This window comes from Salvelinus fontinalis, chromosome 18, assembly GCF_029448725.1.
Source record: "Salvelinus fontinalis isolate EN_2023a chromosome 18, ASM2944872v1, whole genome shotgun sequence".
NCBI classification, from domain to species: domain Eukaryota; kingdom Metazoa; phylum Chordata; class Actinopteri; order Salmoniformes; family Salmonidae; genus Salvelinus; species Salvelinus fontinalis.
Genome location: NC_074682.1, coordinates 7,583,089 through 7,610,182, shown reverse-complemented (window position 1 = coordinate 7,610,182; position 27,094 = coordinate 7,583,089). Strand labels below are relative to the sequence as shown.

The following is a 27,094-nucleotide window of genomic DNA, read 5'->3' as shown; positions in this document are numbered from 1 at the left end:
GCTCTGTCAGGTTGGATGGGGAGCGTCGCTGCATAGCTTTTTTCAGGTCTCTCCGGAGATGTTCGATCGGGTTCAAGTCTGGGCTCTGGCGTGGCCACTCAAGGACATTGAGACTTGTCCCGAAGGCACTCCTGCGTTGTATTAGCTGTGTGATTAGGGACATCATCCTGTTGGAAGGTGAACCTTTGCCCCAGCCAGGGGTCCTGAGCACTCTGGAGCAGGTTTTTAATCAAGGATCTCTCTGTACTTAGCTCCATTCATATTTCCCTCGATCCTGACTAGTTTCCCGGTGCCTGCCGGTGAAAGACATCCCCACAGCATGATGCTGTCACCACCATGCTTCAAAGTAGGTGCCAGGTTTCCTCCAGACGCGATGCTTGGCATTCAGGCCAAAGAGTTCAATCTTGGTTTCATCAGACCAGAGAATCTTGTTGTTCATGGTCTGAGAGTATTTAGGTGCCTTTTGGCAAACTCCAAGCGGGCTGTCATGTGCCATTTACTGAAGAGTGGCTTCCGTCTGGCCACTCTACCATAAAGGCCTGATTGGTGGAGTGCTGCAAAAATGGTTGTCCTTCTGGAAGGTTTTCCCATCTCCACAGAGGAACTCTGGAGCTCTGTCAGAGTGACCATCGGGTTCTTGGGCACCTACCTGACCAAGGCCCTTCTCACCCGATTGGTCAGTTTGGCCGGGCAGCCAACTCTCGGAAGAATCTTGGTGGTTCCAAACTGCTTCTACTTAAAAATAAAGGAGTCCACTGTGTTATTGGGGACCTTAAATGCTGCAGAAATGTGTTGGTACCCTTCCCCAGATCTGTGCCTTGACACAATCCTGTCTCGGAGCTCTATGGACAATTTCTTCGACCTCATGGATTGTTTTTTTCTCTGACATGCACTGTCAACTGTGGGACCTTATTTAGACAGGTGTGTGCCAAATCATGTCCAATCAATTGGATTTGTGATTGGTGGACTCCAATCACCTCAAGGATAATCAATGGGAACAGGATGCACCTGAGCTAAATTTCGAGGCTCACAGCAAAGAGTTTGAATACTTATATACATAAGGCATTTCTGTTTTTATTCTGAAAATATTTGTAAAAATGTCTAAACCTGTTTTCAAATTATCATTATGGGGTATTGTGTGTAGATTGCTGAGAATTTGTATTTATTTATTACATTTTAGAATAACAAAATGTGAAAAGAGTCAAGGGGCTGACTACATTCCGAAGACACTGTGTGTATATACACTGCTCAAAAAAATAAAGGGAACACTTAAACAACACAATGTAACTCCAAGTCAATCACACTTCTGTGAAATCAAACTGTCCACTTAGGAAGCAACACTGATTGACAATACATTTCACATGCTGTTGTGCAAATGGAATAGACAAAAGGTGGAAATTATAGGCAATTAGCAAGACACCCCAATAAAGGAGTGGTTCTGCAGGTGGTGACCACAGACCACTTCTCAGTTCCTATGCTTCCTGGCTGATGTTTTGGTCACTTTTGAATGCTGGCGGTGCTTTCACTCTAGTGGTAGCATGAGACGGAGTCTACAACCCACACAAGTGGCTCAGGTAGTGCAGCTCATCCAGGATGGCACATCAATGCGAGCTGTGGCAAGAAGGTTTGGTGTGTCTGTCAGCGTAGTGTCCAGAGCATGGAGGCACTACCAGGAGACAGGCCACTACATCAGGAGACGTGGAGGAGGCCGTAGGAGGGCAACAACCCAGCAGCAGGACCGCTACCTCCGCCTTTGTGCAAGGAGGAGCACTGCCAGAGCCCTACAAAATGACCTCCAGCAGGCCAAAAATGTGCATGTGTCTGCTCAAACGGTCAGAAACAGACTCCATGAGGGTGGTATGAGGGCCCGACGTCCACAGGTGGGGGTTGTGCTTACAGCCCAACTCCATGCAGGACGTTTGGCATTTGCCAGAGAACACCAAGATTGGCAAATTCGCCACTGGCGCCCTGTGCTCTTCACAGATGAAAGCAGGTTCACATGTGACAGAGTCTGGAGACGCCGTGGAGAACGTTCTGCTGCCTGCAACATACTCCAGCATGACCGGTTTGGCGGTGGGTCAGTCATGGTGTGGGGTGGCATTTCTTTGTGGGGCCGCACAGCCCTCCATGTGCTCGCCAGAGGTAGCCTGACTGCCATTAGGTACCGAGATGAGATCCTCAGACCCCTTGTGAGACCATATGCTGGTGCGGTTGGCCCTGGGTTCTTTCTAATGCAAGACAATGCTAGACCTCATGTGGCTGGAGTGTGTCAGCAGTTCCTGCAAGAGGAAGGCATTGATGCTATGGACTGGCCCGCCCGTTCCCCAGACCTGAATCCAATTGAGCACATCTGGGACAACATGTCTCGCTCCATCCACCAACGCCACGTTGCACCACAGACTGTCCGGGAGTTGGTGGATGCTTTAGTCCAGGTCTGGGAGGAGATCCCTCAGGAGCATGCCCAGGCGTTGTAGGGAGGTTATACAGGCACGTGGAGGCCACACAAACTACTGAGCCTCATTTTGACTTGTTTTAAGGACATTACATCAAAGTTGGATCAGCCTGTAGTGTGGTTTTCCACTTTAATTTTGAGTGTGACTCCAAATCCAGACCTCCATGGGTTGATAAATTTGATTTCCATTGATAATTTGTGTGATTTTGTAGTCAGCACATTCAACTATGTAAAGAAAAAAGTTTTTAATAAGAATGTTTCATTCATTCAGATCTAGGATGTGTTATTTTAGTGTTCCCTTTATTTTTTTGAGCAGTGTGTATATATGTATATGTGTATGTGTATATGTATGTGTATATGTGTATATATATATTTATATATGTATACATGTATACATACATATGTATGTGTATATATATATATATATATGTATGTATATATATATATGTATGCATATGTGTATATATATATATATATATATATATATACGTATGCATATGTATACATATATATATATATGTATATATATATATATATATATATATATACATATACATACACATACATATAACCATTAATTCTTGAAGAATAATATTTCTAAATGCCTCATGAGCTTAGTTAAACTGTCACACTCCAAGAGAACCCAAAATATGCTTGTTTTTCTCCAATGTTTGTAAACATTGTAAATGTAAACATACACTGTATACCCTCATAACATTGTTGAAACAATAATGTTGATATCATGTATGGTCAGTCCTTGCATCCATAACTCTGTCTAATAATCTGAGTGGTTACTTTTCTCCAGGCTCATCCCTCGGGGTGACCGTTTTATTATTTCTTAATCTGTGGATTTGCCCTTTAAACAGCTGCATATTATCAAGATGTCACTGTCACCAACAAAAAGGTAAACAATAGGCCTACAGTGCCTTGCAAAAGTCTTCACTCCATTGGCGTTTATCCTATTTTGCTGCATTACAACCAGTAATTTAAATAGATTTTTATTTGGATTTCATGTAATGGACACACACAAAATAGTCCAAATTGGTGAAGTGAAATGAAAAAAAATTACTTGTTTCAAAGAATAAAAATAAATAAATGGAAAAGTGTTGCGTGCATATGTATTCATCCCCTTTGCTATGAAGCCCCTAAATAAGATCTGGTGCAACCAATTACCTTCAGAAGTCACATAATGAATTAAATAAAGTCCACCTCAGTGCATTATGATCTGTCACATGATCTCAGTATAATAATACACCTGTTCTGAAAGGCCCCGGAGTCTGCAACACCACTAATCAAGGGGGACCACCAAGCAAGCGGCACTATGAAGACCAACAAGCTCTCCAAACAGGTCAGGGACAAAGTTGTGGAGAAGTACAGATCAGGGTTGGGTTATAAAAAAATATCCGAAACTTTGAACATCAACATAGGGAATAGGGTCCATAGAGCTCTGGTCAAACGTAGTGCACTATATAGGTAATAGGGTCCATAGGGTTCTGGTCAAACGTAGTGCACTATATAGGGAATAGGGTTCCATTTGGGACGCAGTAATAGTCTCTTGGTGTGGAGGACTGTGCTGTAGCTCAGCAGGACTGTAACAGTGGCCAACGACAGGGCAGACAGACAGCTGACTAAATAAACCTCTGCCTGAAGCTTCCAGTACGTTCTCCATATTGAATGGACCTGACGTCTGGCTATTCAGTTGTTTAAATTCTAACAGAGGGTGGCCTTGAACATCCCATTAAATCCATTATTAAAAAATGGAAAGAATATGGCACCACAACAAACCTGCCAAGAGAGGGGCGACCAAACATGTTTGGTGTTCGCCAAAAGGCATGTGGGTTGACTCCCCAAACATATGGAAGAAGGTACTCTGGTCAGATGAGACTAAAATGTAGCTTTTTGGCCATCAAGGAAATTGCTATGTCTGGCGCAAACCCAACACCTCTCATCACCCCGAGAACACCATCCCTACAGTGAAGCATGATGGTGGCAGCATCATGTTGTGGGGATGTTTTTCATCGGCAGGTACTGGTGTATGGTGCTAAATACAGGGAAATTCTTGAGGGAAATCTGTTTCAGTCTTCCAGAGATTTGAGACTGGGAACGAGGTTCTCCTTCCAGCAGTACAATGACCCTAAGCAAACTGCTAAAGCAACACTTGAGTGGTTTAAGGGGAAACATTTAAATGTCTTGGAATGGCCTAGTCAAAGCCCAGACCTCAATCCAATTGAGAATTTGTAGTGTGACTTAAAGATTGCTGTACACAAGCGGAACCCATCCAACTTGAAGGAGCTGGAGCAACTTTGCCTTGAAGAATGGGCAAAAATCACAGTGGCGTGATGTGCCAAGCTTATAGAGACACACCCCAAGAGACTTGCAGCTGTAATTGCTGCAAAAGGTGGCTCTACAAAGTATTGACTTTGTCTTATTTCTTGTTTGTTTCACAAGAAAAATGATTTTGCATCTTCAAAGTAGTAGGCATGTTGTGTAAATCAAATGATACAAACCCCCCCAAAAAATCAATTTTAATTCCAGGTTGTAAGGCAACAAAATAGGAAAAATGCCAAGGGGGGTGAAATTCTTTCGCAAGGCCTTTGCCCTCCCAGTCACGTGAAACCCATAGATTAGAGTGTTATGCATTTATTTTAATTGACTGATTTCCTTTTATGAACTGTTACTCAGTAAAATGATTGCATGAATATTTTTGTTCAGTATACATTTTTTTTTTTTTTTAGCAGACGCTCTTATCCAGAGCAACATACAATAATGAGTGCATACCTTTTTGCATACTGGTCCCCTGTGAGCAGTGAACCCACAACACTGGCATTGCAAGGATCAATGCCAGTGCTCTACCAACTGAGCCACACAGGACATTATTAACAAGGTAGTGCTACTGTATCTAGCAGAATAGTGTAGCAGACAAGCGATTGCTAACTAACTGTAAGCAATTTTAGCTAGCTGGATAATCATGTTGCACAAAAGGCGAAATTATTTATTTATTTAATGTTAAATTCCGAAAAAATCGGTTTGCTAGCAAACTCGACAGTGTCTCCAAATCTGCTACTGTAGGTGTCTCCAACAATGATTACTTTTGACATCTCCCATTTCCAAGCGTGTTGTTCCATTTTTAAAGAAAAGACCGGGCAGGCTTCCAACTGTCTTGTTTTGTAGTCCATTTGAGTTCAAGCTTTTAGATTAGCCAAGGCTTCAGCCACAAAGAGCAATTTGGATGTCAAGAAGTGCCAAAACATAACATTCAGCCACATATGATTCACCTCCTCACACAAACATATCCTTTGAGTTGTTGTCACATTAGTCCAGAGCAGCTGTGTCAGAATGCATTGAAACCAATCTCTCAGTGTGTAACGATCATGCATGGTTGAGTTGATGAGTCAATGAGCTGATGATGTCTCAGTCCCCCAGCACTTCCTCCTCCAGGTCCCATTTCTCCAACGTCTACTCAGATCATTCAGCTCATTGCTAACTTGTCATCATATGAGTCAATTATTTTGTGGGTAGCTATAGACATATAGCTATATCCTGACAATGGTTTTTACTTCTCCCAGATTGGTCATTCACACAGAGCCAGTTAATCCATGAGAGAGTGGTGCAGTAGACAGCTGCACTGAAAAGAAGTGACTGGCATTAGTCTTCTGTATAGACGGACAACATTAATGTTTAAATCTTGATATGTCCATGTTTAATTGTGGATTTTTTTATTACTGGTGTGGGTGAAGAGAGATGGCCTCTAATCAACTTATAGTTTTCAGTTGAATGCCTTCCTGCACTCCCATTAAGACAGCAGTACTAGCCTAAGGACCTAAAACCCACACAACAGAGAACAAAGGGAGGAAATTCTGCTATTAGTGCAGCGTTTGCCAGTTCTGTAGTACATTATGAGAACTTGGTTGCTATTCTATGGAGCAGTGTGATTAAACAAACACACTTACAACGTATTACCATTATTGGCTTTTATTGAAAGCCAATTACAACATGACTATGAATTATGCTTGCTTCATGAATTTTAAGGATTTCCATTTGCTACATGCATTTTGAATGCAAGTGAATGCCTATTATATGATTTTTAGTGTTCTGTGTTTTCTAATTGTTGTTTCCACACTTTGATACAGTGATAGCTATTATTGCACCACCGTGAAGGCAAGTTTCCCGAGTAAGAAATCAAACAATTTGACAACTGCAATAGCAACAGGCTTCATTTAATTTGAAACCAATAGGTTTAAAACCAACGAGACAATATTTTCATTTTGCGGTTAATTGTGTTTCAAACCATCAATATACTACTAGCCTACACATCTTCTCTCGTGTACAGATAGATTCTCAGAACAGCTATAGAGGTCTTTAGCTCCAAGTCCTGATTGAAAGGCTCAAGTAAATATGTGATGATCAAACAATCTCCAGCTCACGAAGACGGAACACTCCAGGACACAGCTGGATAGCATATGGCTGTGAGCCTGGAGGTGGAGATGTTTAACCATGCAGACCTGCTATTACATCCTTCTGTTGCTATCTGGGAGGACGGTCGAACAGTCTACTCAGCAGAAACACATGGCTCTAGTAATACCTCATCACAAGGAGATACATTTTGAATCCAGCTAATGCTGTACCTCTCTAGCTTTAACTGGTGTACACACATTAGCCATGTGCCAAAGCTGTTATGTTCTAAGATAAGGACAGGCATTTCCTGTCCTTACCTGTGAAACATAACACTTTTCCAATGGTAGTTAAAATCAGTAAAGCTGCAATGGTATGAAAGGAAAGGAGAATTGTCTTACTTGTGCATTTCTTCAGCCCGGAACCTTTCTTCAAAGCGTGTCGGCTCAGCTTGCAAGCGAAGTTGTTCTCCCAGAACTCAGCAAACCAGATATTTCTCCTGTTGTTCTCCAGTGTGCGGCTGATGAAGTAACGATCAAACCCTGGAAGAGATTGATCAGATTGTCATTGAAGTGCACTGGCTCTGGCAACAGTGTCAGTGCTAACATGGATATTGACATGTGGGGGAATGTAGTGACATGCTCTGTAATGATGCGTTTGGGTAACTCTTTAAAGTACATTTTCCTGACAGGGTGAGCATTGCTTTGAACAGTGAATGTATTGATAATAGCTGATTGTGTTATAGACCAGAGTTTTGGCTTGGCTGGCAGACTGAGTGGGTAATGACACACACTCTTAGGAAAAAAAGTGCTATCTAGAACCTAAAAGTGTTCTTTGGCCGTCCCCATAGGAGAACCCTTATTGGTTCCAGGGAAACTCTTTTGGGTTCCATGTAGAACCATTTCTACGGAGGGTTCTACATGGAACCCAAAATGATTATCCTTTAGGGACACCCGAATAACCCTTTTTTTTAAGAGTGTGGGACAGTAAATGCCTTATCAGGACTTGGAAGTGTTCTGTGTTAACAGGAACAAGATCTCTTGATATTTAAAGCAGGAGTACTTCGTTGCTACAGTACACTACCAATTTCTTGACTTATAAATGTATATATACCCATTGATTCTTAAACAAATATAACTTATAAATGCCTTATGAGCTCAATTCAACTGTTGTACCCCATCAGAACCCAAAATGTAAGCTTGTTTTAATCCAATGTTTCTAAACAATTCAAATCTAAACAAACACTCTATAGCCTCAAAACATGGTTCAACTATACATTTGATATCATGGATGGTCATTCCTTGCGTCCATAGCTCTGTCTATGAATTTGAGAGTGGTTACATTTCTCCAGCCCCATCCCTGAGCTTTTTAGCGAAACAGGGGCAGGGATATGCTTTGTTATTGTTTCAGTTAAGGATTCTAGCTCTACCAGAGATATCTCTATGTAACGGGGAATAGCTGCTGACACAATAACGCACTACTGACCCATGTCTAAGTTTGTAAACAAAATGTAATGTTTTCTAATATTCTGTAATATAATCTACAATGGCATTACTTATCTCAATCACTTTATCCTTGTGCACTGAGCGAAAGCTACATGAGATCTACCAAATGAATCAATCAATCGGACAATTTTAAATTGATCCCTGCAACCTAAAACATTTATTGGTTCCCCCTACCTCCCCACCAATCAATTAAGTAATCAAGCAATCAATCAGCCAATTACAAAGTTGATTACAGCAACCGAGAATATTTCTCTGTTCCCCCTCACCTCTGATGGACTGGCGTTTGGGCAGGATGGTGACAGCTCCCTCTGCCATCTCCTCTTGGTGTAACACTGGGGATATCTTTGAGCCCCAGCTGTCTGAGCCCACCCAGATGAAATGGCCAGTCTGGTTGGCCTTCTTGGCTGCTTGGAGTAGCCGCCTGGCACAAGTGGATAAACACATTTAGCTAATAATAATGAATTTGATATTTTGGTACCACTTTCTATGAGCTAACTGTATGAGCAGTACTGCAAAATAACTACACAATAGTCACTGATATACTGTAGTACACAGCGTTCATGATTCAACTTGAAGGTACAAACTCATTTGGATTCCATTGTATTGGTCTGGCTAGCCTGCACTATAACAAAGTGATGTGTATGGTCTGGTGTGTTGTATACCCAGAGAAATCATCCACATTTTATACGAACTAATGTTAACAATAGATCAATAGCAAATATTTTCTCCAGGTTTTTAGTTTGTCACCTTAGTTTGCTAAAGCAAGATGATTGCTCAGTGGCAGGTAACTTTCACTAATGTCAGGACAACAGAGAGCTAAATTAATAAGATTATTCCCAAATGTATCCAGTGTCACTAAGATAAAGTAAGGAAGCATATGTGACCCGATTCGGGAAACTAGGCGTATGTCGCAAGTCACATACAAATATTTTTTCATCAAACTACGTTTTTTTGGCAGAAATGCCTTCTCGAACTTGTGGACTTTCATGTGCATTAATATCAAACTTCTATGTCATATGTAAATAAGAATAAAATTGCTATATTACGAGCCTAGTTGGTTTAGCCACAGAAAAAGTCAGCAACCTCCCGCTAGCCATGATTGGCTGAGATAATGAGGGGGCTGGACATGCCGAGAGATGAGTTTGGATTGGTCAGTGTTGCATCTTGTTTCTATAAAATGAGCTGCTCATACTGCAGCATGGATAACTGAAAATATGTTGCTACTGCTCTCAATAACATTGTTGCCCTGAATTTATCAGGCACTATCGTCAGTGGGAAAAAGTTGTGATGGACAACTTTCTGAACGACGATCATGCCATGCAATGCTGACTCTCTCGTTTCATGACATGTTTTGAAATAAGTGGAACACAATGGGCAAAACAAAAGTTACTTGCATAACAATCGAAAGCTTGCTGTTAGCTAGCCAGTTGGAGTTTGATGGCTGGCTTGCTAACTAACAGTGAACCTAAAGTTATTTGGTTAACTTTAGCTTGCTATGACAATCGGTTTGTTTGGCCTGCTAACATTAATTTGTGTATGAAGCTTGTGTAACGTTATTGATGTTTTCTATGAATGCCATTTCGCATGGCTAGTTATAGCCTAATCTTAGCTAACTAACATTGAACTTATCGGTTAACTTTAGATAGCTATGACAATCGGTTTGTATTGGTAGTTAAAGCTTGCTGTTAGCTAGCCAGCTGACGTTAGATGGCTGGCTAGCTACAGTAGCTAAAATTACGTGTATGAACTGTGTGTAGTGATGTTATCTCAGAATGCCATTTTGCATCTATTGTATAATAATGCTAAAATATTTATATCTGGAATGTCCTTCAGCATTAAATCAGTAGAGCACGCCTGACTAATCCACCAGTCAGTCAGTGATCAAAAAGAGAGCTGGCCCAAGCAAAGGCAGCAGCGCAGTCATCAACTACACACACCGTTTCTTCAACTATGGAGTTGGAAAAACACGTGTGGACCTGAATTGTGATAACTGCAATGGCCAAAACAAGAATAAGTTTGTGCTCTGGTATTCCCTTGTTCATGCGTGGATTTGGACGGACCAGTCATCAGTACCATCTGCAGTATTCACATGACTCTCTTATAACACACACGTTGCTTCCTTTCTTTATCCTGCTGCTCAGCCACTTTGCCCCTGATTGTGTGCATATGACTACCTTGTCTATCACTATCGTTATTGTTCTTGTACATACTGTATATTTTATTTATATTGACACAATCTATTTCTGATGTTGCTACTATGCAAGTAACCATTTGGCTGTACCGTTTACACCTTCCGGAGAGACTATCGACTTAGCAAGACTTAGCAAAATATTGATATGTGTGGTCCTAACATGATTTTGTGACATACGCAACAATATTATGTGACCGTATCAGGTGTCCACCGCTTAAATATATGGTGCATGCATTTGTTTATGTACATGTGCATCTTACTCAGGTTGCATGGCCTTATCACATAGTATTCCATACTTAAGTGAATGTGTAACAGTATGTGAAGGCATTTGGGCAGTGATGTAAAAATACTTTAAAGTACTACTTAAGTCGTTTTTTTGTGTTATCTGCACATGACTTTACTATCTATATTTTTGGCAACTTTTAGTCAACTGCTATTGAAAAGAAAATGTACTTTTTACTCCATACATTTTCCTTGACACCCAAAAGGACCCTTTACAATTTGAATGCTTAACAGGACTGGAAAATGGTCCAGTTCACACACTTATCAAGAGAACATCCCTGGTTATCCATCAACAATTTAAAAAAAATAGTGCCGCCTGGTTTGCTTAATATAAGGAAGTTGAAATGGTTTATACTTAAGTACATTGTACCTCTGGCTATTTTAAATATATATATATATAATTGTGCCGTCTGGTTTAATAAGGAATTTGAAATGCATACTTTTACTCAAGTATGAAAATGTAGTACTTTTTCCACCACTGGATGTGGCTGGGGGTTATAGCAATTCTTTCACATGACCCATCAATTTAGACAAGTGTATCTGGGTAAGCATTATCTATTTATAAAATATTTGTATCTGGACACTTTCTGTTTACCTGGAATATTTCCTTATTGTAGGCTACTACCACTTGTAGTCTTTAGCACATCACCTCATGTGAATCCTTAAAGAGATGGGTGGGGCTTGTTTAAGAGGGCGTGAACAATGCTGAATGGGTGTAGACAAAGGAGAGCTCTAGTAGATACCAGAACATTCACTTGCCCTTTTCTCAAAAGTGAGTTTACAAGTGTATCAACTTTCAAAGCAGAATTACTTTCCCATTGTTCCTCAAAAATGCGGTGTATGATATACCATTTTGTGGCTCTGAGTCTCTACTTTTATCCAATGCAAAAAAAAATGATTCTAATTTTGCTACATAAGACCGAATCCAGGTGGTAAGTCACATATTAACATGAGTTACCGATAGAGCCTAAAAGGGATAATTATGATAGCGCTTGACCTATAACATTTTAAAGTAATTCTACAGTGCATAATTTAAATGTCAAGCTTTCTGCCGATTGACTCTTCTCCCTTTAATTAACAATCTTCCATTCATGTTTCTTCAAATTATTATTTTAGTATATTTCATATTCAACATGTCAATGCTATGATAATACCCTTACCTAATATCATCCTCATTGGCAAAAATGATGACCACCCTTGCGTTTGGGTTTTCTCTTAGTCGGCGGATGACCTTGCCAAACTCTCCAGGCTTTGGCTCCCGGGGAATCTTGACCGACTGAGAGATACACACACCTCCTACAACAGAGACAGAGGAAACACACAGCAGTTGAGTGGCAGTTTAAGTTTAAGTCCAGGATTGGTAGGTTCACACTTTACAGATGCTCAACTTGAGCTATCAGTAGATCACCAATAAGCGCAGAGCTCCCAACAACGTTCTTCCCTGAGGTTTGTGACTGAGCATGAATCCTTTGGCTAAACTCTTAAGGGGGCAATCTGCATTTGCAACATCCATGGACTTTTCAAAGAATGCTATATAGCCATTCATTCTTGAAGAATATAACTTTTAAATGCCTCATGAGCTTAGGTCAACTAAAACCCATCAGAAGCAAAAAATATAATCCAAACACTGTATAGCTTTGAAGTTTATTTTGACAATGACATTGCACATAAACATTTCAGTAAAAGTGCAGGATTTAGCCAGCCAACAAATCTTCGACTGCAGTCCCGGGCAGGTTATTAAAATCTCATAAAATTACAATGCAGACAATAAGCAAACACAGAACAATATGGGGGCGTCAGGTAGCCTAGTGGTTAAAGCATTGGGCCAGAAACCAAAAGGTTGCTGGATCAAGTCCCTGAGCTGATAAGGTAGACATCTGTCATTCTACCCTGAACAAACCACTGTTCCCCAGTAGGCTGTCACTGGAAATAATATTTATTTCTTAACTGACTTGTCTAGATAAAATATGACAAGCAACACATACAGAGCAATAACACAAAAAGCAAAACAACTTGGAAAGTGGCTATACACAGCTAGAGATTGTGTTGACACACATGATTGTTCTTTAGGTTATGTGCGGTAGGTGGCACAGTTGCATGTGTCTAAACGCAGTGTATTCCAGACATGGGAAGCTCTTTTGCTGCCTCTGTAGTCAAACAATTCTGTATCAGAAATGTGCTAGTTTGAATTTTGTTATTTGATTGACCTTTTCCAACTGATTTTTGAAAGAGAGATTGGAATCAAAAGATGGCTAAAAAAAATATATAATTTTGATCTCATGAATGGTCAGTCCTTACATATATTGCTCTGTCTATAAATTCGAGAGTGGTTATATTTCACCAGCCCCATCCCTCGGTTGTTTACAAAAACAGTGGTGGGGTGCTCTTTGGGGTTGTTTGACCTGCAGATTACCCCTTTAATAAGGGCCTTTAAATCCACCTGCTGTGACTCTTATGGAACTGCCCAGTGGGGGGGGTAGAGAGGAAATCTAATGCAGCGGACATCACTTGAACCAGGTTCATTCTGAAAATGTCCTTACCAAGGATAACTTTTATCCAGACACTGCGAGGAGAACAGAGACTGCTGAGGGGAGGACGGCTCGAACGGAGCAAATGAAATGGCATCAAACACGTGTTTGATGTACAGTATTCGATACCATTCCGCTCCAGCCATTGACACGAGCCCGTCCTCCCCAATTAAGGTGCCACCAACCTTGGTGGGTAAGAATATCTTTTTCACTAGCCATGTTGGTAGGTGGTCAATTTACAGAGCTCTACAGTGCGAGTATTACATTCGCAAAAAAAAAAAAAAAGTATAAGCACATTCGAGTTAGACTTAGAAAAATGCTGCTGTTACTGTTTTCAAAGTATTTCTCCTGTTTTGTTTCAAAGCTGTTAATTGCACAAATAAATACTAATCCTATTTCCCACCTCATGTAGCAACACTGCCTGGCAGAGGAGCTGAGCTCACTGAGGGAAGTGCTGATAGATACATTTTTGGAGGCACTGCGCACAGACACAAAGTTGGTCAAATTTACTCGAAAGTCTACAAAGTGAGACTTTGTCCTCATGTTTCTTGGCTATTTACATTGTTAAGTTCACAAGCTCGGTTGTTTTTTAACGTTAGTTTGAGTCTGCTGCTTCAACTGATAGCAAAGAGACACGCTAGACAGATCCCAAATCTCACACACAAGTGACAGGACTCAAGTGGCCCCGTTACCATGGTAAACTCTTGCCCTTAAAGGGGCAGCTGAACATTTTCTCTGCCCCTTTTTTTCAATTTTCACCTAAAATGACATACTCTAATCTAACTGCCTGTAGCTCAGGACCTGAAGCAAGGATGTGCATATTCTTATTCTATTCTACCAGCTGAATCTTTTTTATTGAAGTAATGTATATAGGGAGATTGTTTAGTGCCAAAAATTAGGGGTTAAATACGGGTCACATTTTTTTACGTTTCCTGATCTTTCAGATATAGAACAGACTGCTTTTTTATATATATATTTATATTTTTTACCTTCAGTTAAGAACAAATTCTTATTTTCAATGACGTCCTAGAAACAGACAGATTTTTACTTTGTCAGCTCAGGGATTTGATCTTGCAACCTTCTGGTTACAAGTGCAACACTCTAACCACTAGGCTATCTTGGGGGGGGACTTTGTTGTTCCATGTAGTGAATATTTTATTCAATGCATTTATATGGGCTACATTTTATCAAATAATCTTATTATTTATAAAAAATTAAAAATCAAATAGCTAAATTATCCTTGGTGTGGCCTTAAAACAATTCCATATAGCTTAATAGAACCCCTGTTTAGCCTGTGCAGCTTCACAGAGGGATTAAACATTCTACATTCTCACCTTTTGGGTGGGTGGCCTGGTACATTTGATCGAGTAGTTTCTCATGGTTGTTGTCTTTTCGGTTGTGTGGTCATTCATAGCATTGTCTACTTGATCCTCTTGAGTCACTTTATAATTGGACCATGCCATTGTGTTCTCCCCTCAAGCAATGTTTAGCTCACTCCACAAGTAGTCATTAAGTCAGTGAGTGTGTGTTAGTACCACACACTCCAGTAACTCTCCTCAATGCTCTGACTGAATACATGTTTTTCCTGTATTATACAGTATTTAACAATATTGTTTTGACACAGTAGTAAATGAATGTGCTTAATTTCACAAAAATGATTAGCAAAATATATGTCTGTTCATTTCATGTAAACAATTAGCGCCCCCTCGGCAAAAAACAACAAATGACCAGTTAACTATTTTTTGGACATAGCGGCAGATGCCCTTGAATCCCTCCCTTTTATTTGACATATCCATTAGCATAATATCATAACAATAGATATATTCTGCATGTCATGGTGGTTTAAAAATGCTTGGGATCTGCATTGGATTAGGTGCACCCCTAATTGCCAATTGAACCACTTGCACTCCTATATTGATGTTCTATCAAACTATCGATATTTTGTGATTAAGAGCATATTATTTGTATTTGTATTTGTATTATGGATCCTCATTAGCTGTTGCCAAGGCAGCAGCTACTTTTCCTGCGTACCAGAAAAATTAAGGCAGTTAATACAATTTTAATGCGACATTACAATACATTCACAGATTATTGTTGCCTCAAGTAAGCTTATGATGTTACTTTACAGGCTAGGGTAGCGTACTGTAGATCACATAGACAACTGTACCTGGAAGGTTACTCTGAACCATAAATTAAACTGACCAGAGCCTTTGGACTCTGTGCACACCACTAGAGGAGTGGCCCAAACCTGACAGACTGAGAAAATCTCCTGCATAAGGGGACCAAGTTGTGTTGGGTGGCAGAGGTTTCAAGCAAAACAGTTGATTTCCTCCTGACCTCAATCAAAACCTCAAATAGGCAGAGCTGCCTTGGCAGACGGCCTGTCCCCTGTGCAGTATTATGCAATCTATGTGCACAACAAGCCTTTAGAATGGGAGAGCTGGGAATTCTTCAAATGTTTTGTTGTTTGATTATATTTGTTGCCATATCAGTACACTTTCAGAAAATATGGTTCCAAAAGGATACTTCGGCTGTACCCATACGACAACCCTTGTTGGTTCCAGGTACAACCATTTTTGTTTTCAGGTAGAAGCCTTTTGGGTTCCATGTAGAACCGTCTGTGGAAAGGGTTCTACCTGGAACCGAAATGGTTTTACCTGGAACCAAAAAGGGTTATCCTATGGGGACGGTGAAAGAACCCTTTTAGGTTCCAGATAGCACAGACAAGCCGATATGTAAATCTGCCATTTTCTTTAATCTCACATCAGGCTTGATATAAAACGAAAGTAGTAGAAAACTAGCTGCATGTTTAGAGCAAAACACAACTCACATATAACTGACTATGTATCAAGCAAAGCTCCCTTTGACTACCTTCTCTCAAGCAAGCTGATAGGGTCACGGACCATATGGAAACCTAGGTCATTGATGCACCACAATACAATGTTTGCTTGTTGAGCTCAAGTCTAGGTGTTTTCTAGCAAACATGTCTCAGGAACTGCCAGGTATGCTTGTTTGTTCTGTAGATTGAGAGCCAAGCATTTAGGGGTTTGAGTCATTTAAAAACGGTATTGTGTCACGCCCTGATCTGTTTCACCTGTCCTCGTGCCTGTATCCACCCCCTCCAGGTGTCACCCATCTTCCCCAATTATCCAATGGGTATTTATACTTGGGTTCTGTCTGTGCCAGTTCGGTTTGTTTGGTCAAGCTTACCAGCGTTTGTTCTGTATGCGCCTATCTTTTCCCAGCCTCTTTTTCTTGTTCTCCTGGAACCCTTGGCTGTTCTGACCCTGTACCCGCCCACCTGACCACTGCCTGTCCCTGAACCTGGCTGCCGCCCTGAACCTTTGCTCCTACTCTGGATTATCGACCACTGCCTGCCTTGACTTGTCATTTGCCTGCCCGTTACAATAAACATTTACAGTTGAAGTCGGAAGATAACATTTACTGAGTTGAAATGTATTTGGCTAAGGTGATTCACAATTCCTGACATTTAATCCTGGTAAAAATTCCCTGTCTTAGGTCAGTTAGTATCACCACTTTATTTTAAGAATGTGAAATGTCAGAATAATATAATTATTTATTCCAGCTTTAATTTCTTTCATCACATTCCTATTGAGTCAGAAGTTTACATACACTCAATTAATATTTGGTAGCATTGCCTTTCAATTATTTAACTTGGGTCAAACGTTCCGGGTAGCCTTCCACAAGCTTCCCACAATAAGTTGGGTGAATTTTGGCCCATTCCTCCTGACAGAGCTGGTGTAACTGAGTCAGGTATGTAGGCCTCCTTGCTCACACACGCATTTTCAGTTCTGCCCACAAATGTTCTATAGGATTGAGGTCAGGGCTTTGTGATGGCCACTCCAATACCTTGACTTTGTTGCCCTTAAGCCATTTTGCCACAACTTTGGAAGTATGCTTAGGGTCATTGCCCATTTGGAAGACCCATTTAGACCAAGCTTCAACTTCGTGACTGATGTCTTGAGATGTTGCTTCAATATATCCACATCATTTTCCTCTCTCATGATGCCATCTATTTTGTAAAGTGCATCAGTCCCTCCTGCAGCAAAGCACCCCCACAACATGATGCTGCCACCCCTGTGCTTCACGGTTGGGATGGTGTTCTTCAGTTTGCAAGCCCCCCCTTTTTCCTCCAAACATAACAATGGTCATTATGGCCAAACAGTTCTATTTTTGTTTCATCAGACCAGAGGACATTTCTCCAAAAAGTACAATATTTGTCCCCATGTGCAGTTGCAAACCGTAGTCTGGCTTTTAAATGGCGGTTTACGAGCAGTGGTTTCTTCCTTGCTGAGCAGCCTTTCAGGTCGATATAAGACTCTTTTTACTGTGGATATAGATACTTTTGTACCCGTTTCCGCCAGTATCTTCACAAAGTCATTTGCTGTTGTTCTGGTATTGATTTGCACTTTTTGCACCAATGTACGTTCATCTCTAGGAAACAGAACGCGTCTCCTTCCTGAGCGGTATGGCGGCTGCGTGGTCCCACAGTATTTACACTTCCGTAATATTGTTTGTACAGATGAACATGGTACCTTCAGGCGTTTGGAAATTGCTCCCAAAGGATGAATCAGACTTGTCTACAATTTTTTTCTGAGGTCTTGGCTGATGTCTTTTGAATTTCCCATGATGTCAAGGAAAGAGGCACCGAGTTTGAAAGTAGGCCTTGAAATACATCCACAGGTACACCTCCAAATGAGTCAAATGATGTCAATTAGCCTATCAGAAGCTTCTGAAGCCATGACATAATTTTCTGGAATTTTCCTAGCTGTTTAAAGGCACAGTCAACTTAGTGTATGTAAACTTCTGACCCACTGGAATTGTGATACAGTGAATTATAAGTGAAATAATCTGTCTGTAAACAATTGTTGGAAAATGTACGTGTCATGCACAAATTAGATGTCCTAAACGACTTGCCAAAACTGTAGTTTGTTAACAATAAATTTGTGGAGAGGTTGAAAAAACGAGTTAACCTGTTTGGGCTGCAGGGGAAGTATTGAGTAGCCGGATAAAAGGTGCCCATTTCAAACGGCCTCGTACTCAATTCTTGCTCGTACAATATGCATATTATTATTACTATTGGATAGAAAACACTCTAGTTTCTAAAACCGTTTGAATTATATCTGTGAGTAAAACAGAACTAATTTTGCAGCAAACTTCCTGACAGGAAGTGGAAAATCTGAAATCGATGCTCTGTTCTAGGGCCTGCCTATAAATGTCCTTGATATATATCAGTATACATGCACTTCATACGTCTTCCTCTAGATGTCGACAGGCAGTGAGAGAAGAAATGGAGTGTGTAACTTGATCTGGGGTCGAACAAAAGCTCTTTGTATGACGTGTCACCAGTTTCCTGTTTTCTGGAGAGTGCGTGAAGGGACCTGGTTTTGCCTTCTGTACAGCTGTTGTTATAGATGACTAATATCTCAGGCTTTGATTTTATTTGATACATGTGACTATCATCGTAAAGTATGTTTTTTCAATATAGTTTTATTAGATTTGTGAAATTTTTTCGGGACGTTAGGCGTGTTGCGTTGTGTGCCTTTGTTCAGGAAGGAGAGCTTTGCGCCACTTTGCTAGCTTTCCGTGCTAATTGACTGGAGAAGAGGACATTCTAAATCCAAACAACGATTGTTCCCGACAAAGGACCCCTTGTACAACATTCTGATGAAAGATCGTCAAAAGTAGGACCCATTTTATGATGCTATTTCATATATCTGTCGAACATGTTGTAGTAGTAGTTTGCGCCCAGAGTTTGGGCACTCTCTCGCTATAACTAAGCTGGATGTCGTAATGAAGTTATTTTTAGAATTCAAAAATTGCATTAAGAACTAGTGTATCTATCATTTCCTATACAACATGTATTTTTTTGTAACGTTTATGTGTAGTTATTTGGTCAGAATAGTTTGAGTGTCATAAAAATATCCGCACATTCTGGGAAAAAGATGCTACGTTAGCACAATGTATAACCACTGATTTCAGCTCTAAATATGCACATTTCGAACAAAACATAAGTGTATGTATAACCTGATGTTATAGGACTGTCATCTGATGAAGCTTATCAAGGTTAGTCAAAAATTATATATCTTTTGCTGGTTTATTCGCTATTGCTAACGTGCCTATTTCTATCGATAACGTACCTTGATGAATGAATGCGGTTGTGTGGTAGGCTATTGTAGTAAGCTAATATAATGCTATATTGTGTTTTCGCTGTAAAACACTTTAAAAAATTGGAAATATTGGCTGGATTCACAAGATGTTTGTCTTTAATTTGCTGTACACCATTGATTTTTCAGAAATGTTTTATGATGAGTATTTAGGTATTTGACGTTGATGTCTGTAATTACTCTGGCTGCTTCGGTCCTATTTGTGACGGTAGCTGTGATGGTAGCTGCAAAGTAAAACTGATTTATACCTCAAATATGCAAATTTTTCAAACAAAACATAGATTTATTGTATAACATGCTATAAGACTGTCATCTGATGAAGTTGTTTCTTGGTTAGTTTGGTTGGTTCTTGGTTAGTTAGGTTGGCTTTGTGCATGCTACCTGTGCTGTGAAAAATTTCTGTCCTTTTTTGTATTTGGTGGTGAGCTAACATAAGTATATGTGGTGTTTTCGCTGTAAAACATTTAAAAAATCGGACATGTTGGCTGGATTCACAAGATGTTTATCTTTCTTATGCTGTATTGGACTTGTTAATGTGTGAAAGTTAAATATTTCAAAATATATATATTTTGAATTTCGCGCCCTGCACTTGAAGTGGCTGTTGTCATATTGTGCCCGGCTTCGGGCTTGCAGCCCAAAGACGTTAATGACTCCAACCTAAGTGTATGTAAACTTCCGACTCCAACTGTACTTCACAGTCTGCACTTGGGTCTTACTTGATACCTGATAATTGTGTGTGTGAATAGGACAACCCATGCCAGTTAAATCTAGACAGCCTATAAATGCCCCTCCTTGGGAAAGCATTTTGAACAGGTTTGACCTGTCCTTCCAGAAAAAGGGACCGTCATTTCTTTCTACTGGTGTTATTTAAAAGGCAGAGGAAACGGACTGGGGTGCCATATGGAGGAGACTGCCTGACAGCGGGATCCTAGAACTCTACTAAGTCACTCCTCTGCCTTCGTATGTCACTGTGGATACGGAGTCATCCAGAATGATAAGGTGTCTGCAAGTAGTCAGGAAGTACTGGGCCAATGAAACTGTGCTAGGCAAATCACGATCACATTCACTGTCTTGGTCAGAACCAAAATAATACAAATGACATGTTCTTCTTCTACCTTTGGACTGCGTGTGCTTTTAGTTTTCCTATGGTATAATATTGTATTAACATTTCAAAATAAGTTGTTTTTTATTAATTCAGCTGTTTGTTCTCTATTTACTGTTTTCTCTCTAGACGTACAGTATCTAGAAAAAAATCTATGAAGTGTAATTTATTATGATTCATGTTTGGAATAAGGTTGATAGCAGACAGCTTGTTTGATGCAGGGAAAGGCATGACTCATTATTCAAATGATCTGAGGTCAATTAGGTCACATATACTCCCTCTCCGGCGCTCGAGTTCGCCAGTCTGCTTCATTATTACGCATACCTGTCACCATCGTTACGCGCACCAGTGCCTCAGAGTCACCTTCCTGATTAGCTTCCCTATATCTCGCACTCCCCTTTGTTCTTTCCCTAGGCGTTATTGACTCTGTTTCAGTTTCATGTCTGTACTTTTCCTGTTTCTTGTTTTGGATCATGTTCTATTTCTTTATTCATTCATTCACTCCCTGTACTTGCTTCCCGACTCCCAGCGTACATGTTACACAAACCAACTGTTCCTCATCTTTGTTTAACAATTCTTAATGTTTATGGACTTCTAATGAGAAGGCTTTCAGTTGAGCAGGAAGGAAAATGCAGTTGCAACGGAAAACCTCTTAACAGAAGAAAATGCTGTACCCCCAGCTACTGTATGAATCAAGAATTTATTCCAGACAGTTTAACCCTTATAACTGACATGCCACAAGCATAATTTCCCAATATTAGGGAGACCCGTTGCTCGGGAAGCAGAGTGGCTTCAGAAGAGGAAAAGCCAAGCCCTTAAGTTGCCAGGTCCCCCAGAAAACTGAAATCACCAATGCACAGATATGGGCTAAATAGGCCTACAACAAATAGGACCACAACATTCTACCCATTCATTACGCAGAGTGGTAAAAGTTCTAATCAAACAGAAGAGATTTGCATAAAAAGACTGCATAAAAGCGCTGTGAAAAGAACTGGAATGGAACAATTAGGGCATCTGACGACTGAAGTCATACATAAATAGTTTTATGATGAAATACCATCTTAAATAAGCATGCCCCATTCAAAAAAAATTGAACTAGGAATAGATATAGTCCTTGGTTCACTCCAGACCTGTCTGCCCTTGACCAGCACAAAAACATCCTGTTGCGTTCTGCATTAGCATCGAATAGCCCCCGTGATATGTAACTTTTCAGGGAAGTTAGGAACAAATATACACAGGCAGTTAGGAAAGCTTAGGCTAGCTTTTTCAAACAGGAATTTGCATCCTGTAGTACTAACTCAAAAAAGTTCCTGGACACTAAAGTACATGGAGAATAAGAGCACCTCCTCCCAGCTGCCCACTGCTCTGAGGGTAGGAAACACTGTCACCACCGATAAATCCACTATAATTGAGAATTTCAATAAGCATTTCTCTACGGGTGGCCATGCTTTCCACCTGGCTACCCCTACCCCAGTCAACTGCCCGGCACTCTCCACAGCAACCCGCCAAAGCCCCCACCATTTCTTCTACACCCAAATCCAGATAGCTTATGTTCTGAAAGAGCTGCAAAATCTGGACCCCTACATTTCAGCCGGGCTGGACAATCTGGACCCTCTCTTTCTAAAATGATCTGCTGAAATTGTTGCAACTCTTATGACTAGCCTATTCAACCTCTCTTTCGTATCGTCTGAGATTCCCAAAGATTGGAAAGCTGCCGCGGTCATCCCCCTCTTCAAAAGGGGTGACACTAGACCCAAACTGCTACAGACCTGTATCTATCCTACCCTGTCTTTCTAAGATCTTCGAAAGCCAAGTTAACAAACAGATTACCGATAATTTCGAATCCCACCGTACCTTCTCCGCTATGCAATCTGGTTTCAGAGCTGGTCATGGGTGCACCTCAGCCACGCTTAAGGTCCTAAACTACATAACCACCATCGATAAGAGACATTACTGCGCAGCTGTATTCATCGACCTGGCCAAGGCTTTCGACTCTGTCAATCACCACATTCTTATTGGCAGACTCGACAGCCTTGGTTTCTCAAATGATTGCCTCGCCTGGATTACCAACTACTTCTCTGACAGAGTTCAGTGGAGACGACTAGAAAAGATTTGGTTGGCAATTTTATGTGTGGATTAATTGTCGGAGTAGAAGACCTTGTGCATTTCAGGTAAAATAACAACTCAATGTTTATATCCCAGGACAAATTAGCTAGCTGGTGATGCCACTTATACAAAAATCAATGACTTTACTGTGTACTGGAAGCCATAGTTTATATACCCTTTTGCGTTAGCTTGTTAGTTGTTTAACAAAGACATTTACATTTCTAAAGTATTTTTGTTTAAATCAAATTGTATTTATCACATACACATGGTTAGCAGATGTTATTGCGAGTGTAGCAAAATGCTTGTGTGTCACATGTGCTCCCTCTCTGGCCTCTAGGTCACCAGGCTGCTCGTTATTGTGCACACCTGTCACCAGCGTTACGCGCATCTGCGTATAATGACACTCACCTGGACTCCATCACCTCCTTGATTACCTGCCCTATATGTCACTCCCTTTGGTTTTTTCCCCCAGTCGTCATTGTTCCTGTTGCATGTTCGTGTTTCTTGTTTTGTTCATTTATTATATACACTGCTCAAAAAAATAAAGGGAACACTTAAAAAACACAATGTAACTCCAAGTCAATCACACTTCTGTGAAATCAAACTGTCCACTTAGGAAGCAACACTGATTGACAATACATTTCACATGCTGTTATGCAAATGGCATAGACAAAAGGTGGAAATTATAGGCAATTAGCAAGACACCCCCAATAAAGGAGTGGTTCTGCAGGTGGTGACCACAGACCACTTCTCAGTTCCTATGCTTCCTGGCTGATGTTTTGGTCACTTTTGAATGCTGGCGGTGCTTTCACTCTAGTGGTAGCATGAGACGGAGTCTACAACCCACACAAGTGGCTCAGGTAGTGCAGCTCATCCAGGATGGCACATCAATGCGAGCTGTGGCAAGAAGGTTTGCTGTGTCTGTCAGCGTAGTGTCCAGAGCATGGAGGCACTACCAGGAGACAGGCCAGTACATCAGGAGACGTGGAGGAGGCCGTAGGAGGGCAACAACCCAGCAGCAGGACCGCTACCTCCGCCTTTGTGCAAGGAGGAGCACTGCCAGAGCCCTGCAAAATGACCTCCAGCAGGCCACAAATGTGCATGTGTCTGCTCAAACGGTCAGAAACAGACTCCATGAGGGTGGTATGAGGGCCCGACGTCCAGAGGTGGGGGTTGTGCTTACAGCCCAACATCGTGCAGGACTTTTGGCATTTGCCAGAGAACACCAAGATTGGCAAATTCGCCACTGGCGCTGTGTGCTCTTCACAGATGAAAGCAGGTTCACACTGAGCACATGAGCACATGTGACAGACGTGACAGAGTCTGGAGACGCCGTGGAGAACGTTCTGCTGCCTGCAACATCCTAAAGCATTACCAGTTTGGTGGTGGGTCAGTCATGGTGTGGGGTGGCATTTCTTTGTGGGGCCGCACAGCCCTCCATGTGCTCGCCAGAGGTAGCCTGACTGCCATTAGGTACCGAGATGAGATCCTCAGACCCCTTGTGAGACCATATGCTGACATGCACACTTGTGGCCTGCTGGAGGTCATTTTGCAGGGCTCTGGCAGTGCTCCTCTTTGCACAAAGGCGAGGAGTTATATTGACTTGGAGTTATATTGTGTTGTTTAAGTGTTCTCTTTATTTTTTTGAGCAGAGTATTTTCACTCCCTGAACTTCCTTCCCGACTCTCAGAGTACGTCGTTAAAGAATGACGACTCACCAAAGGGTAGCAGCAGGGAGTTTAAAAAAAAAAACCTGGGAGGCCTCAGCCGGTTTGACGGATTCTCATGCCCTCGCTTACTCAGCGGGTTCGATAGGCTCCCATACTTCAGCTGGGTGAACAGGTTCCCGTACCTCGACCGAGGTAATGGGGGAGGTCTCAGCCGGCTCACTCTTTAGCCTGTTTGTCAGGTTTCTGCACCTCAGCGGATGCGACCGGTCCGCTCCGGATCCCCAGGATCGTCACTGTGGTTGGCATCCTGCGGCTTGAAATGAACGCGCCGGGAGGGGGTACTGTCATGCTTGCTCCCTTTCTGGCGCTCTAGGTCGTCATGCTCCCGCGCCTCAGCCGGACCGACAGGTCCCGCGCCTTAGCAGAGGTGACCGGTCCGCTCCTGATCCACGGGATCGTCATCTTGGTAGGCGTCCTGTGGCTGGAGCCAGGCGTTGGGGAAGGGTTACTGTCACATGTTCTCCCTCTCCAGCCTCTAGGTCACCAGGCTGCTCGCTATGGTGCACACCTGTCACCAGCATTACGCGCATCTGTGTATAATGACACTCACCTGGACTCCATCACCTCCTTGATTACCTGCCCTATATGTCACTCCTTTTGTTTTTTTCCCTAGTTGTCATTGTTCCTGTTCCATGTCGGTGCGCTGTTCGCGTTTCTTGTTAATTTATTAATTAAATATTTTAACTCCATGAACTTGCTTCACGACTCAGCTTACATTGTTACATTGTGCTTCTAGTTCCGACAGTGCAGAAATATCTAAAAAGTAATCTAAAAATTCCAAGTAAAGGGATGGAATAAGAATATATAAATGAGCTATGATCGAGCGGCATAGGCAAGAAGCAATAGATGGTATAAAAATACAGTATATACATATGGGATGACTAATGCAAGATATGTAAACATAATTATAAGTGACTAGTGATCATTTATTAAAGTGGCCAATGATTTCAAGTCTGTATGTAGGCAGCAGCCTCTGTGTGTTAGTGATGGCTGTTTAACAGTCTGATGGCCTTGAGACTGAAAAATAGCTTCTGTCTTTCGGTCCCAGCTTTGATGCACCTGTACTGACCTTGCCTTCTGGATGGTAGCGGGGTGAACAGGCCGAGGCTCGGGTGGTTGTTGTCATTAATGATCTTTTGGCCTCCTGTGACAACGGGTGCTGTAGGTGTCCTGGAGGGCAGGTAGTTTGCCCCCGGTGATGCATTGTGCAGACCGCACCACCCTCTGAAGAGCCCTGTGGTTGTGGGCGGTGCAGTTGCCGTACCAGGCGGCGATACAGCCCGACAGGATTCTGTCCATTGTGCATCTGTAAAAGTTTGTGGGTTTTAAGAGACAAGCCACGTTTCTTCAGACTCCTCAGGTTGGAGAGGCGCTGTTGCGCCTTAACCACACTGTCTGTGTGGGTGGACCATTTCAGTTTGTCCGTGATGTGTTCGCCGAGGAACTTAAAACTTTCCACCTTCTCCACTGTGGTCCTGTCGATGTGGATAGGGGTCTGCTCTCTCTGCTATTTCCTGAAGTCCACAATAATCTCCTTTGTTTTTCTGACACCACACTCCAAGTGCCCTCACCTCCTCCCTATAGACTGTCTTGTCATTGTTGGTGATCAAGCATACTACTGTTGTGTCATCTGCAAACTTGATGATTGAGTTGGAGGCGTGCATGGCCACGCAGTCATGGGTGAACAGAGAGTACAGGAGGGGGTTGAGCATGCACCCTTGTGGGGACCCAGTGTTCAGGTTAAGCAAAGTGGAGATGTTGTTTCCTACCTTCACCACCTGGGGGCAGCCCGTCAGGTAGTTCAGGACCCAATTTGCTCAGGGCAGGGTTGAGACCCAGGGCCTCAAGCTTAATGATGAGCTTGGAGAGTACAGTACTATGGTGTTGAATGCTGAGCTATTGTCAATGAACAGCATTCTTACATAGGTATTCCTCTTGTCCAGATGGGATAGGGCAGTGTGCAGTGTGATGGCGATTGCATTGTCTGTGGACCTATTGGGGAAGTATGCAAATTGAAGTGGGTCTAGGGTGGCAGGTAAGGTGATATGATCATTGACTTGTCTCTCAAAGCACTTCATGATGACAGAAGTGAGTGCAACGGGGCAATAGTCATTTAGTTCAGTTACCTTTGCCTTCTTGCGGGCAAATCCTAAAAGCTGGCAAAGAAGGTGTTTAGTTTGTCCGGAAGCAAGACGTTGGTGTCCGTGACGTGGCTGGATTTCTTTTTGTAGTCCGTGATTGCCTGTAGACCTTGCTACGTACGTCTCGTGTCTGAGCTGTTGAATTGCGACTCCACTTTGTCCCTATACCGTCGTTTCGCTTGTTTGATTGCCTTGCGGAGGGAATAACTACGCTGTTCGTATTCGGCCATATTCCCAGTCGTCTTTCCATGGTTAACCTGATGAGGACCGAGTGCGCTGTTTTCACTTTGGGGGAAAAACGTGCCCAATTTAAACGGCCTCGTACTCAATTCTTGCTCGTACAATATGCATATTATTATTACTATTGGATAGAAAACACTCTCTAGTTTCTAAAACCGTTTGAATTTTGTCTGTGAGTAAAACAGAACTAATTTGGCAGCACACTTTCTGACCAGGAAGTGGAAAGTCTGAAAATGA

At 41.8% G+C, this 27,094-nt stretch overlaps 1 protein-coding gene across 3 annotated transcripts in view; it reads right to left on the bottom strand.

Moving 5' to 3' along the window:
* LOC129814883 (metabotropic glutamate receptor 4-like) overlaps positions 1–27,094 on the bottom strand; it is a 330,969-nt gene that overhangs the window by 64,717 nt on the left and 239,158 nt on the right. For all 3 annotated transcript variants that reach the window (XM_055868006.1, XM_055868004.1, XM_055868005.1), the window contains exons 4-6: positions 11,983–12,118; positions 8,616–8,770; positions 7,246–7,386 (exon numbers count right to left, since the gene is read on the bottom strand). In XM_055868006.1, the coding sequence (XP_055723981.1) occupies positions 7,246–7,386; positions 8,616–8,770; positions 11,983–12,118 (432 nt within the window). The remainder of the gene's footprint in view (positions 1–7,245; positions 7,387–8,615; positions 8,771–11,982; positions 12,119–27,094) is intronic.